Source organism: Pygoscelis adeliae, unplaced genomic scaffold (assembly GCF_000699105.1).
Source record: "Pygoscelis adeliae isolate BGI_AS28 unplaced genomic scaffold, ASM69910v1 Scaffold160, whole genome shotgun sequence".
NCBI lineage: Eukaryota > Metazoa > Chordata > Aves > Sphenisciformes > Spheniscidae > Pygoscelis > Pygoscelis adeliae.
This window is the reverse complement of record NW_008824035.1, coordinates 7,061,026-7,074,879: the sequence shown is the minus strand read 5'-3', so window position 1 is coordinate 7,074,879 and position 13,854 is coordinate 7,061,026. Positions and strand designations below refer to the sequence as shown.

Below are 13,854 nucleotides of genomic sequence, written 5' to 3'. Positions count from 1 at the left end.
CACCATCCCTGGAGGTATTTAACAGACGTGTAGATGAGGCGCTTAGGGACATGGTTTAGTGAGCATGGTGGTGTTGGGTTGACAGTTGGACTCGATGATCTTAGAGGTCTTTTCCAACTTAATGATTCTGTGATTCTATTCCCTTTATAAAAGGTAACAGGCTGATTCCTCATGTTGTAGTTTGGGTGATTCTGGCTATGACTTGGAAAACATGAACTATTATATCCATAATAACTAAAAGTGAAATAGGAATGTTTTTAAGTGCTTGACACAGGAATAGAAGACAAACCTGAAGTGCCTTTTGTGCCTGCATGACTATAAAAAAAAAGGGTATAAAATGTCTGTAAGAAAAAAATCTTGCCATTTCTTGATTAAAAAACCAACCAAAAACCCCAAGCAAAATACCCAGCTAGCCCACAAAACACCTCTCCTTCCAAGTTAATTGCTTAAATTTCCTTTCTGTGCTGTTAGTTAACGAGTGTAAAGTATAGCTCTTACAGAACTTCACCTTCTGGAGCAGAGTGTTTCAGAGGGAGAGGAGCAGAGCAGGTCAGTCCCCTCCAGCACTTCACAAAAGGGAAAAGGGGAAATCAGAGCACATGGACAGGCTACTCCAATAAAGAGGACCATAGATAACAGGTTGGCAGCATCTGTAATTTGCTGCTCCTGTATAAAATCCTGAGCTCCAGAGCGTACTTTGGCACTGCAGCAGGGTGTTAAGTGGCTGAATTCAGACCCTACTAAGGAAACGGCAAGCTCCCGAGCCATGGCGCTGTGCCAAACGCAGAAGAGGCACTTGGCACAGAGGGGCGAGGGAAGACAGCGATACGAGTGCCCTGTGCTCTTATCTGCAGACCTCCGCTTCTGCCTTGGCTGATTACTGGGTCCTTCAAATGAGAACTAGATAGGTAGCAAATAAAAATGAGGGATGTAATTGAAAATGCAAAAGAAGAAAGAGCAAATTAGTTCCTCCCGGTAGTTGTCTTGGGAGTAGGCCAGGGATACTTAGTCCAGCAAGGCTAACGCTAGAGAAGAGAAAGAGATTTCTGACTAAGTTACTAGTCAGCTCCTCCTTCCCTTCCTGTAGCCCATTCCAGCTGGCTCACCTTCACTGGCACATGTAAAATACTTCTGGTGCACTTTGCAAGGGGATTGAGGGAACTCTACTGTAAAGATTCAGCATAAACCTACTTGAAGAGACATAGACACCAAAGCAGTAACTAGGCCACATTAACCCCTGTGTCCTCTAAAATATGAAGGTATGAACCAGCATTTAGAAACCAATCATGGGCTAGTTAGACGGAAAATATTTCACTAATGTGAAAGCTACAAGAGTAGCTTTGGTCACCCCTGAGGCCATAACAAACTCGGAAGGAAGCATATGAATTGCTGATTATTTTCTATGATAGAATCTGAGAAGTTGCTGATACTGCTTTTGTGCAGACTGATGGGTCCCTGGCTGTACCACTTTGACTAAATTTGAATCATGTAGTGCTGCTCTCATTTCTGGACAAGGTAGAATGCACTGGACTTTTGAGATTTTTTTTTCTGGGGAGTATACATTCTTTATAGGGCGATGCAGACAGTGATCATTAAGTTTGCCTTGCAAGACAAACCCTAGCTTTCAGTCACTTCAGCGCATGCATCATGATAACCTTCCATGATGTGATCACAAAGCGTCCTTTCTTCATTCAGTCCACAAGATGGATGACGAGACAAAAAATCAGGGAGGTGTAGAGAAAGAATGATACAGAAGGTGAAGCTGTGTAGTGGAAGCCAGCGAGTGTGAAATTCAAGATTACATGATAATAAATGCACAGTGGGGACCACAGTAATCTTAACTTTGATTTCCACTGACTTCATGCACTTGACTTTGAAGTCTCACAGATCTTTAAACGTCATCAATATGCAAGATGTTACATGTTAAAGAATCACTAAAGTTATTTTAGCACACTAAAAAAGAGCTCTGCTTAAACAATACCTTTTTGTACACATCCATTCCAAATTGGAGGTACCAATTTGGGAAGTTCCTATAATGCTGTCTCCCATTTTTGCTATAAACAAGAACATTTTAAGTAATGCCAGCTGAGAATTTGATTCAAGCTATGCGTTTCAGACAGAGGGGTATGAGCAAGAGCTTTTAGAACTTGGTGCCAGGACAAACATGGTAACACCTTTGGATCCGCTGCTGCAGCACTTCAGAGAGAGGATTTGTCCTTCTGTGCAGCAATTCAGGTTCAGGCTGTGACAGCCTGATCGTGCCTGTCCTGTTCCGACAAAACTATTTGCTGGTGCTGTGAAAAGGCCAGAAGAGAAAAGGAAAGAAGAGAGCACCTATTCTGCAATACCTCTCTGCTTGGAATCCTTCATTCTGCCCTTACAAGACCCCTTTCTGGCAAATCTGTTGAAACAAAAAGGCACCCTTATGGAGGAATAAAAGTATGTATCCAAGGAGTTAGTGCAATCATTCCCCAATCAATTTTTCCTGTAAAATAAGCAAGTCCTAAGGAACAAAGACAAATTTAATTGGGGCATGAACTGGTAAGTACTTTACATATGTCTACAGGATTCTTAGAACTATTAATGTTTTCGGGAGAAACAGAAGAGAGGCATTTTAAACTAAATCACACAATTCCATCAAGAAAATAAGATATACTTGGGGCAGGCATTTCTTTTAAAAAAATCAGGGTCTGCTCAGTGCTTCATTTGAAAGTACCCATGTGGAGAGAAGCAAGTGATCAGAACACTTTCACAAATGAAATGGGAACGCTGATGTTTCATCTGGAGCATCACAGATGTTTTCAGAATTTAAAACTGTCAAAGTTAACTATATAAGAAAGGGTTTACCCCAGATTTTAAATATATTTCCATAAATAAGAGACGTTCTTTTGGAAACACTGTAGGGGGTGTTCCTTTAAACATGTTTGTGGTTAATATATTTTACCTTGTTTTTCCTGCCCTGGTAGTTACTGTATCAAGCTCCTAAGCAGAAACTTTTCTTTTTTCAGGCCACTGAAATTAAGTCAGAAACTACCTCCTGGCAAGGTTTAGAAAAATGTTTCTATACCTGACTGCCATTGAAAATGAACAGGTGGATCCGAAGAAGTTTTCTCTTGAGAACACATTTCTTTTTGTCACCTTCAGTGAACACATGCATGCATGAACAGCAGCCCTGGCACCTGCTGCAGGGTCCCCTCAGTCCTACTGAAGGCAAAGAGATTGAGTGCTGCACACTAGAGGTTTCACTGTCTACAGTCCTTGACAAGTCCTCTTGTGAGTGAAGTGCATAGGTTTCCTCACTGAACCGTAAGGCAACTGGTGGCTTTTTTGGGGGGAAGGGACAAAAAGCTCTTCTAATATTCTGTTCCTGCACAGGATGAAAAATTATGGCACTTTGGATGACACATGCATTATGGGTCAACTAGATTTAGCTTCTACTTACTCAAACTCGATCTTCTGGAAAAAGGCTTTTTACAAACTTTTACGTACTCCCCCCATCACTCACTTTACAGTGAAAAAGAAAAAAAAAGATTATATATACACAAACATGGAAATCTACACTTGCAAAGGTTGTGCTAAGTTAGAAAGAAAGGAAGTGCATGACAGGTGGCATTCACTGTGCCTGTCAGTAGATAACCATGTATGATTTAGTCTTCCAGTGAGCTTTAAAGTTCATTGTAAAAGACTGTTAGGGAAAATCAATACCTGGAAGATAAATGGCAAAGTCTGTGAATTAGAAATAGAGTAGTACTGAACCACACTGTTCCTCAAAAAAGAAAGTTTAAGCATGCGGTGTCTGTGGTGCATAGCAGCATGATTTTATATAATTATCAAGAATTCCAAGAGAGGAAGTACACACGGAGTCAACAATATTTGCCGATTACCCCAGGCCTCTCTTTTTTAATAAAACATATAGAAGTTTGGAGAGGAATGACAGGTGTGAAGGATAAACACTCTGGGAATTAGGCAAATGGAATGTAACCCAGATAAATGTAAGCTAGTGTACATAGGCAAAACCAGTCTAAACAGCCAAATTAATCTGTCTCTAGAGGCTACTGCAACTCAGAAATTCAATAATACCACCAGTAAGCAAATAATGCTGGTTGACTCTACAACTACAGCATCCCTAAAGAAAAGGTTCTCCGAGTCTTTATGTACAGTTCTGTGAAAAAGCTCACCTATAAAACCAGTGCAACTGGAAAACAGACAAATCAAAAACAAATAAAATTCTTGAATGTATTTGAAAGAGGATGGAAAATGAATATGAATTGCATCATGCCTAGAAGATGAGAATGACACACTGCTTTCTTAAAATTGTATTGATTTTTGGTCCTGCACTTTAAACATACCTGGACTTTTTTAAATCTTTTATCTCTTTGTACACATGCACATGCATGTACTCTCCCAATCTATACACATGCACATCCCCACATCTCCCTCATAAATGCACAATTTTCACATGTATGTTCTGCAATGAATTAGAAAGATTTGCTACTGTTTATAATATGCGTTGGGCTGCTGACATTTAAAAGAAGCTGGCTGATACGTTACCTCATAACCATCCCACAGCACCGTGTGCTGTAGCACAAGGCCTGTCAGCAAGATGTATTTGCAAGTCATGGGAAAAAAAAAAATCCTCTTGCTGTTTTAACTTCAGACAGAAGGTGAGTTTGCAAAAGGAAACACTTGGTAGTGGTTCAGCCGATCGCTGTCTGGCGGTGGTGACACTGCTTCCCTTTCCATCCCCCCCGCAATTACAGTGACAAGTGCGATGCTGTACAGTTCAGGCAATGGTCATGTACGAACAGATCGTACTCGCTGACTTGGCAGAAATGAGCAGCTTCCTTCCTGTTGCTATTAGCTTACTCTTTGCCGACTCGTTCCATGCTGAATTACCTCCACACATGGAAACCTGAGTGGCAACATGCAAAATACTGGTTTTGGTGTACTCGATGCATTTAAGATAATAATTAATTCAACAAATGATAAGTACGATAGCAAAAAAGCATTTTACTAACATTCAGAACCATTTTATGAGCTGTTAAAGAAGTGAGAACGACAGAAGATAGTATTTTTGTTATTGCTGCTCTGACAAACATGGAGAACTACAGAAGCATTGAGCATTATTTTGGCAATATTTTTTTTTTTTCCCAAAAACCCAAGATGCTTTACCATAAACTAAAAGTAGCAGGTTCACATTTTTCACATTGGTTGGCTTCGCAATTTTAGACTTTATTGTTATTATACAGGCTTAACAAGATCCTCCCATTGCTTCACTGGCTGTAATAGACTTCGCTTGATTCACGTCAGTGGAGGATCTAGGCATTACCTGTCATACCTGTTTTTCCATTAGCTTTTGCTTTTTCCTTTTTTACAGAACATGGAAATGCACATGCCCAGGCAAATGCTCAAAATGATTCTATCACTTATCAAATCTCTATCGTGGTTTTTTTTTTTTTCAGTGTGCAAACACCACCCCAACAGACCAAGTTAAAACAAATCGTCCCCATTCACAGTGAGAAGGCTGGGTACCACTCAAGTCTTTCACACAAGGGAATAGCAACCACCACAGCACAGACAAAAAGGGTTCTCTAAAATTGTGTCAGCGATGCACTGTTTTAAGGCAGCTTCAATACTGGACATTAGAACCAGCTTGGAAAGCATACACTGAAACTAAATGTGGAAACACCTTTACTTACTGTGTTAAAATTTGGGAAGAATCCAACAGCAGAGCTGCTGTCCACAGGGAAGGACATAAAGGGTTTGATATCCAGGGAAGGCTGCATCATCAAGGTAGGTGTGCGCACAAGGGTGGGAAGTGTAGTAGTGCCTGCCAAGAGCAAACAAAACCAGGAATTCATAGTACTCTCCTTTCCACATCACACACAGTATAGCTATCTCTTGCTGACACAACCGCCAAGAAAAAATAATACAGCAAGGTAATAAAGTGGCTCTGTAGGAGTTAATATCATTAAAAGAAACCTATTTCCACACACTACTGATGAGGCAGAGCACTTCCCTATGGCCATGGATACTCAGATGCTGAAGAAGAGACATATGGTATATAAATCACACTGGCAGGTAGAATAAATCCTTTCTAAAGCTGAAAAAATCCTCTGTGCCAAAAAGGCCAGGATGGGTGCCCATAAAAGTCAGATGCTTTTGCAATTCATGGTTGCCTATTAGATCAGCTAGCACAGACAGTACATGCAAGCTGAAATCCAGAGGTCTGTTTCCAAATAGTGAGCTGCGTGCTTATTTTTTCCTCTTCTGACAGCACCGGTGACTGTCAGGTGCTGCACAAACATCATTTCACCTAACATTTAAAAAAAAAGTCTTCTGTTTTACAGTGCAAGGCAAATATTAGAAAACACCCAACAATTAAATAATCAGCTAGCACAAACGAACACAACTCTTTACATGCAATGCAAACTAGCATTTTCTTAATTGTAACCCAGATCTTTCTCTCCAAACAAGAGCTTTCCAGAAATCTACATGCTGAAATTCTTTCTGTATGCACTTGAGAATCATTCCCCAGCAAGACCCTGAAGGAATGGGAAGGCACAGATGTCCAAATATTCATTTTTAACTAGCTATCTGCCCTATTTACACAATAGTGTGCCTAGTACACAGCTTCCAGCTATGCCTGTGGGAGTATTTTTTTTCCAGAAATCATACAAAATAGATTTCAAATAAAATTTCTCTCATTGAAATAAAAAATGCAAAAAAAACCCCACAACAAAACAAAACCTCGGTTTCTGCTTCCTGGGTTGAATAAATAATTCAACAGCTACTGGAGCAGGCACTGGAACACAAGTGTCCCACACATCTAAAGGAGAGTGAGTCACACACTGTCTCTCCTTCCTCTGCCAGAATTTCTCCGTAATTACCTCCTTCTCCCACTCACCGGTGGCCAGCACATCAGCCAGGAGCATAACAGTCCTCTTAGGAGTTTCTCTGGTCTCAAGCAGAGTTGACACAATACCTAAGCTTTTTCTCATAGAAGTTGTCTGAGCTTTTTAAACCCAGTTGGGGGGAGGGGTTTAAGGAGAAAAGTAAACAAGCAATTTTCCCCCTCTTCTCCCATGAAATCAAATCATTTGCATCTACTTGCAAGATGCCAGGTAATCCATATGGGCTGCCTGCTGATTCCATTAAGGGATCTCCCTTTCTCACTGTTAAGGACATGCAAAATTGAAGGCAGAGTAGAAATTTTCCTCCTTTTCATCTCATCACCCTGCCTCCACAGACACAATTTCAAACCCATCTTACAGTATCCAAGAGGAAAGCTGAGTTCAGAAGCCAGATGGGGCTGCATGGATTTTTTGGACGACCAAACACTTATAACTAGCCCTGAGCTCAAATTTTATAGATGCTGGAGAGACAGTCATTTTGATCACAGCTGCAGCACAGTAAACATTATATTATGGTCTAGCAGATGAATGGCAGGCTATAATCTATTCTCTGTTTCTTGTATAGGAAAAGTGTGATGATTGCAGAAAGATGGGTCATTTACAAATACGGAGAGTGAACTGTTGAACACCATCCCAACTGAGCTGCACAACTTGAAAGGAAAAATGTGCTTGAGACACTTTCCCAGAATATTTTCTCCCTTCTCCTACCTCAATACTTTAAAAAATGTAAGGTTTGTTTCTGCGTAAGCCCATGAAGCTCATTGACAGTTGTGCTTAATTAACTGTAAGTCAAAGCTTATTCAAGTGAGGTCACAAATGTCAAAAAGCTAAAGGCTGTCTAACATGCCTATAGTTTCTTCATATTCATAATGAAAAAAAAAGCATCAATAGGAAAGCAGTGTGCCAGAGGATTTATCCAAAGGAAGTATCTTCAGCTGCAAAAATGATGAATATTTCTACTAGCTGGTTCTGAAACGGTAGATTTACATAATTTGGATTTCAGAGTTGTATTCAAACAGCAGCTATGTTGTATTCAATTACCTAAAGTCCATAAAGTGCCATCATCAATCTAACTTCTACAAGTTTCTCTTTGAAGCTCATAAGCAATTAAAGATCCATGAAGTTAAAAAAAGACTTGTCCTCTCTTTACATATACATACTTCAATGAAGCTATGGTTACATATTTTAACTAAATTTTACAGGAAAAAAAGTAACAGAATAGAGTTAAATTGTCACTGACATTTAAACTCACAGTTAAGCTAGGTTTCTGATGCTGTCCTTAACGAAGGTATTAAAAACATTTGGCATAGAAGTTTTAATTTAAAAATTAAAAAACAATTAGCATCCTCCTGCAAACAATGCAATCTTCTTTGTACTTCTTGGCTGAGTACAGATGATTTCATGCGACAAAGACATTTGAAATCTGCCTGCAGTTTTGCAGTCCATGGTGTTTCTGCTGCCAGAGTAATATATGACCAGTAGACTAGGATACATTCAGAGTCTGTACAGAATAGAAAACATACACACCTGCCAGACTGATTAGTGGAGGCATTAATAATAAGAGATTTGTTCACTTCCATCTGCCAGTTTACTACTTCAACTATTGCCGATCAAATACCAGTGACCCTATTTGACTGAAGTTTGATTTTCAGACCCACCTTTGAAAGCCTCTGGAAGAATGATCAGATAAAGATGACCTAAACTACAGGTAGAAGCACTTCAGGACCAACTCATCAAATCAAACAGAACAAGGCACAGTTTTACACTGGCATTGCTCCCAAAGGGCAAATAGATTCTCACCACCACTCCAGCAAATCTGCATGCAGACCTGAGCTAAGCAGGAATACTGTCACGAGAAAGATGTAGCTGACAAACTTCATTATCTTCCTATGTTTACCATTTCATTAGCATTTTAATGACAAAGATAATTTACCATGTCAAACACAGATTGTTTTAAACTACTTGTAAATCTTTGGCTTAATTATAACTGATCTTTCTTGTAAATTCATTTGCTCATTTCAGCTTCATAATTTTTAAACAGTATTTTACCTTTGTAACTTCAATTTTGACTCCCACAGCAGGAGTTACCTACGTACTGGAGATGCAAGCAGCAGACAGACTTTGCCAAAATGCACTGATCCTCACTGGTCCCTTTTACCCTTCTCTAAGAAAAGGAAAACAGGTTTTCATCGGAGCAGATGATCCAGAATGTCCCATTTTATTAAAAGTTTTTCTTCCTCCTACACATATTTATCTGAAAAACAAGTCCCTGTGTAACAGGCGCTGTTCCTCTTTAGCCACATACATATGGCTTCACGCACACTGCAATGCACTGGGCCACTGATGTTTTTGCAAAAGTTATGAAAGGTTGTCATCTTTACCCAAATTTGATCTGTCTATAACAAAAAAGGCACATAATTAATAGATTACGCAGTGAAAGTGATACTTTGGGGGAGCAATTAGGAAGTCTTGTATCAGTCACTCCCATGGCAAGATGAGTCCCAGGGGCCAGCGAGACACGCTTTACCCAGGAGCCAGAAGGGGGACTGACGACATGGGGACTCAAGGAATCTATACCAACAATCCCTCCCCACCCTGCCCCCAGCTCTTCTGCAGCTTCACAGAAAAACTGCAGAAGCCAAGACTGGCAAGATCGCAGTTTTGGCAGAGGCAATCACAGTTAACTTTGGCCATGGTTAACAGTCAGTGCTCATCTTTTTCAAGTAAGTGCGGTGTCAAGTTCAGTCAAATCTAAGCACACAATTTCTCCCTTTGTACCTTCCTGAAAACTATTTGTGAAAATATTACTTCTATGATTTTCTCCCTAAGTGCTTTTCTTTATCACAAACACAACAAAAAATGGTGTAATACCTGCACATTAATTCCTCTGATTTGGGTCAATATTAGACCATTACACAAAAAAACTCAATTCCATCACAAAACTTACTCATCTAAAACATATTTTGTGAACAATTTCAGCATACTTAAAGAAGTTAATTACTTTCCAGACTTGAAAGCATGCTCTTCCAAAGTCTTCATTAAAGGCAACTATAGAGAAATCTAAAGCCATACTCAAGTCTCTCCCCTATACTCAAGTCTCTCCCCTTTTTCTATTACCTAAAGACGCTACTACAATGTTTTAATCCTCAGATCCAAGGATGCAGTCCACACTCAAAACAAGAGCAGTGGAAGAGTAACTGAAATGCTATCAGGACTGAATAAAAGTATACAGCTGACAAATTTCTGTGAACTGGACAATCTACATCCACCTCAGATTGCACATGGTTGCCTTTGTTTTAACTTGTGCCATGGACAGTATTTGGGAAAACTTCAAAGGGACCTTGTTTGAATTATTAACACCCACCACTGCTTACGCAAGTTACACCGAAGAATTTTCAGTTTAGGGACAGGCTGTGCTGGCTTTTTCATCCCTGAATTGTCTGACCATTTTCAGCTATGACGAACCTTTACTTTCTACACCAATGCTGAGTAGTCTTATCTGGCCAGGGAACAGTAGCAATATAACTGATGGAACGCGTGAGATCTGGGCTTTCTCCTCCCTTGACCTCTTTAGCACAGCGTTTTTCAGACACTGCTTGAGCCAACAGTATCCCTTCAATGGTGGATGACAAGTTCTCCCTTCTGTTTTGTCCACGTTGGCTGAATTCATTATGGACTGCAACTAAACTACGCACAGCCACCCCCGCCTTTAGACCTCACACTGTCATTTCTATTTCAGCGTTTTCCTTCAGAGCTCCAGAAGATGGAAGATCAGGCAGGACATGTTTGAAATGGCTCCCTGGAAAGATTCTGAGGTAATTCTGCATCCGTTCACCTACAAGCTTTTTCTGGGACTCCACAGCTTTCAGTACAGTTTATTAATTTGTCAGTGGAAGTTTTGAACATTGTCAGAAATACTTACTTCAGCATGTAGCTCACAACCAGTTTTATAAACAGGTTAGAGCCAGAGGTAGTACCAAGGCTTTCATATTGAATAAAACTCTCTTCATCTCTATTGATTATGCCTTGGAAAAAAACAACACCCTCCCTCCAAACAAACAAACAACCAACCACCAACAACCTCCCCCCACAACAAACTTGCCCAAAACTTTCCTACAGTTGCTTATATGCAGCTTTGTGGGAAGACTGGCACAATGAAATTATGTTTATAACCCCACCACCTAACTACAAAAATGCACCTCATAAAAAAATTAATAGCTTTCTTCCCTTGTATCTGTTGCCCCCATTGCATCATACCCCAGAGCTACCTGCTTTCACTACAGTTTTTCACCCCCCCCATAAATGAAAGGCAAAATCAATCCCTTGCAAGTCACTACATTTTGTAGTTTAGGTATTTATATGACATTAGCCCCTGAGATCTTTCTCAAAAATTAATGTAAATATTAGTCTTTTTTCCTTCTCAGTATGATCAGTTTGCAGGATTCAGAAATTTTCTGATTTTGTTTGTTTAGTTACGGCTATACATGAGTATTAAAGAATGTAATGTATTTCTGTTTATGCCTAAGATAAACTGCTAAAAACAAGTTAAGTGCAAGTAAAGTAATTCTGAGTTACTGAACAGCAGGTGTTGATATCAAAATGCTTAAGGAAAAAGCTATTCTAGAAATATTCCATTAATAATACTCATGGAGGTGAGCTTTAAGACATTCTCCCCTCTTAAATAAAAAGTGATGTGAATAAATACAGCATTTTAGTAGATTTTTTTTTCAGAATTCACTCAGCAGAACAAACATTGCTTCCTTATAATATGGTATTACGATAAATGAGACTTATGATATCCATAGGGATTCCAGTCTGTCAAAAGTAAAGTAGTCAAGGAAAGATAAGACCATTCATTCAGCAGATTTTCCCAAATGGCAAATTAACATGATCCTAAGAGATAACTCACTATCCAGGCAACGTAACTTATTTTTAAATATAACTTGAAGCAGAAGCCCAGCATACATGAGACATGGCACAAGCCCCCAGCTGACAACAGGAAAAATGCTAAGAACTTCTCTGCCCCCAGGGCACCGTACAAACTAACTCACTAATGAATGAGGATGCAGCTCCTTTGGGAGTTGATATGATTACCACCAGAGCTACTGTTACACATGCATCTTTTACAACTTGGAGACTGTACTGAATTCATACCTCATAAACATTAGTTTAAGAGCAGTCAGACCTTCCATTGACTTTTTAACTGATTTAAATAGCACAAACCATACACAGCCATCCATGTTTGGCAACTAAAATTCGAGAAATCCTCAAAGACGTGGGTTTTTTCAGAAGCCACAAGAAAAGGCAGCAAGAACCAGTGTAGAGCTTATGGCTACTCAACAGCATTAAGCAAGAACCACTCTGTGTAACGCTCATAAGACAAGTGATAAGAAAGCATTGGTCCAGGTCTAGGCTTCCATAGCAGCATATGGATACAAAAATGACACGCCAAATATTTTGCACTCCATTCTGAGTTTATTTTTTCAGAAGATGTTTCAGCAAACCCAGAAGCATTTGATGCAACTTCACTGCAATTTACAAATTATCTATATATTGTACAGTTTAAACTCTTTGTGCTCAAGAATGACTTATCAAGAATGACTTATCTAAAAAACATGTCAGTTTATGAAAATAATTCTCTCCCTACAAATTAAAACATGATTTCTAGTATGCTTGAGCATGAAGTTAGTATTACCTAGAAATAAATGTTCTATGAAGGCGTGCTAACAGAATACCATATTATCCTTTTGTACAAAATCAGATACCGTGAAATGAGGTATTTCTACATTTCAAATACATGTAGGTTTCCACCAACTAGGTCAATACCAAAAATAAATTGAAATCTGGTGCTGCTGAAATAAACGGAAGCTCTGGCATTTAATCAATCCAAAAAGTCAACCATTACTTACTTACCCAATATTGGTAATTATGTATAGCTCATTTACAATCAGAAGAGAAGTATAGCTATATATGGCATGTATTTCACATAAGAATTCTAAAAATAAGAACATAAACCTACTTGTACCTACAAGTAAGCAAATCTTCATTAGATCAAACCCTTCCTCACTGAAATATTAGGGGCTGTTATGGTTTAACCACAGTCGGCAACTGAGTACCACACAGCTGCTCGCTCACTCCCCCACCCCTCGGTGGGATGGGGGAGAGAATTGGAAGAGTAGAAGTAAGAAAAACTCATGGGTTGAGATAAAAACAGTCTAATAATTGAAATAAAATAACAACAACAATAATAATAATGTAATAATAATAATACACAAAGCAAGTGATGCACAGTGCAATTGCTCACCACCCGCCGACCGATGCCCAGCCAGTCCCCGAGCAGCGGCCCCCCCTGGCCAGCTTTCCCCAGTTTATGTACTGAGCATGACGTCACATGGTATGGAATGTCCCTTTGGCCAGTTTGGGTCAGCTGTCCTGGCTGTGCCCCCTCCCAGCTTCTTGTGCACCTCCAGCCTTCTCAGTCGGTAGAGCATGGGAAGCTGAAAAGGCCTTGACTAGTGTAAGCACTACCTAGCAACGACTAAAACATGGGTGTGTTATCAACATTATTCTCATCCTAAATCCAAAACACAGCCCTGTACCAGCTACTAGGAAGGAAATTAACTCTATCCCTGCCGAAACCAGGACAGGGGCTGTCTTGGAATTACTTTAACTTCCATGAATTGTTAATATTCCTCTGCCTATCTAATTGTTTTCCATCTCCAGTGTCTTCTGATTGAAGGTTGTTCATTTCAAAAAATAAGAATGTGGACTATAGATCATAAATACTATGCATGTACTTGATATGAAGACAATAATGGAAAAGCTGATATTGAAAACCTCTATTATAATAATATTACTATTCAAAAGAACTGTGTCAATATTTATTTCCTTAGTCTCTACATTTAATACATCAAAATCATGGAGAACAAAAATGATGTTT

The 13,854-nt window shown here is 39.4% G+C and overlaps 1 protein-coding gene across 1 annotated transcript in view; it reads right to left on the bottom strand.

The window, feature by feature from the left end:
- Positions 1-13,854, bottom strand: part of ZNF385B (zinc finger protein 385B) — a 143,915-nt gene that overhangs the window by 50,262 nt on the left and 79,799 nt on the right. Inside the window, exon 2 of the mRNA XM_009332318.1 lies at positions 5,700-5,830. Coding sequence (XP_009330593.1) covers positions 5,700-5,830 — 131 coding nt within the window. The remainder of the gene's footprint in view (positions 1-5,699; positions 5,831-13,854) is intronic.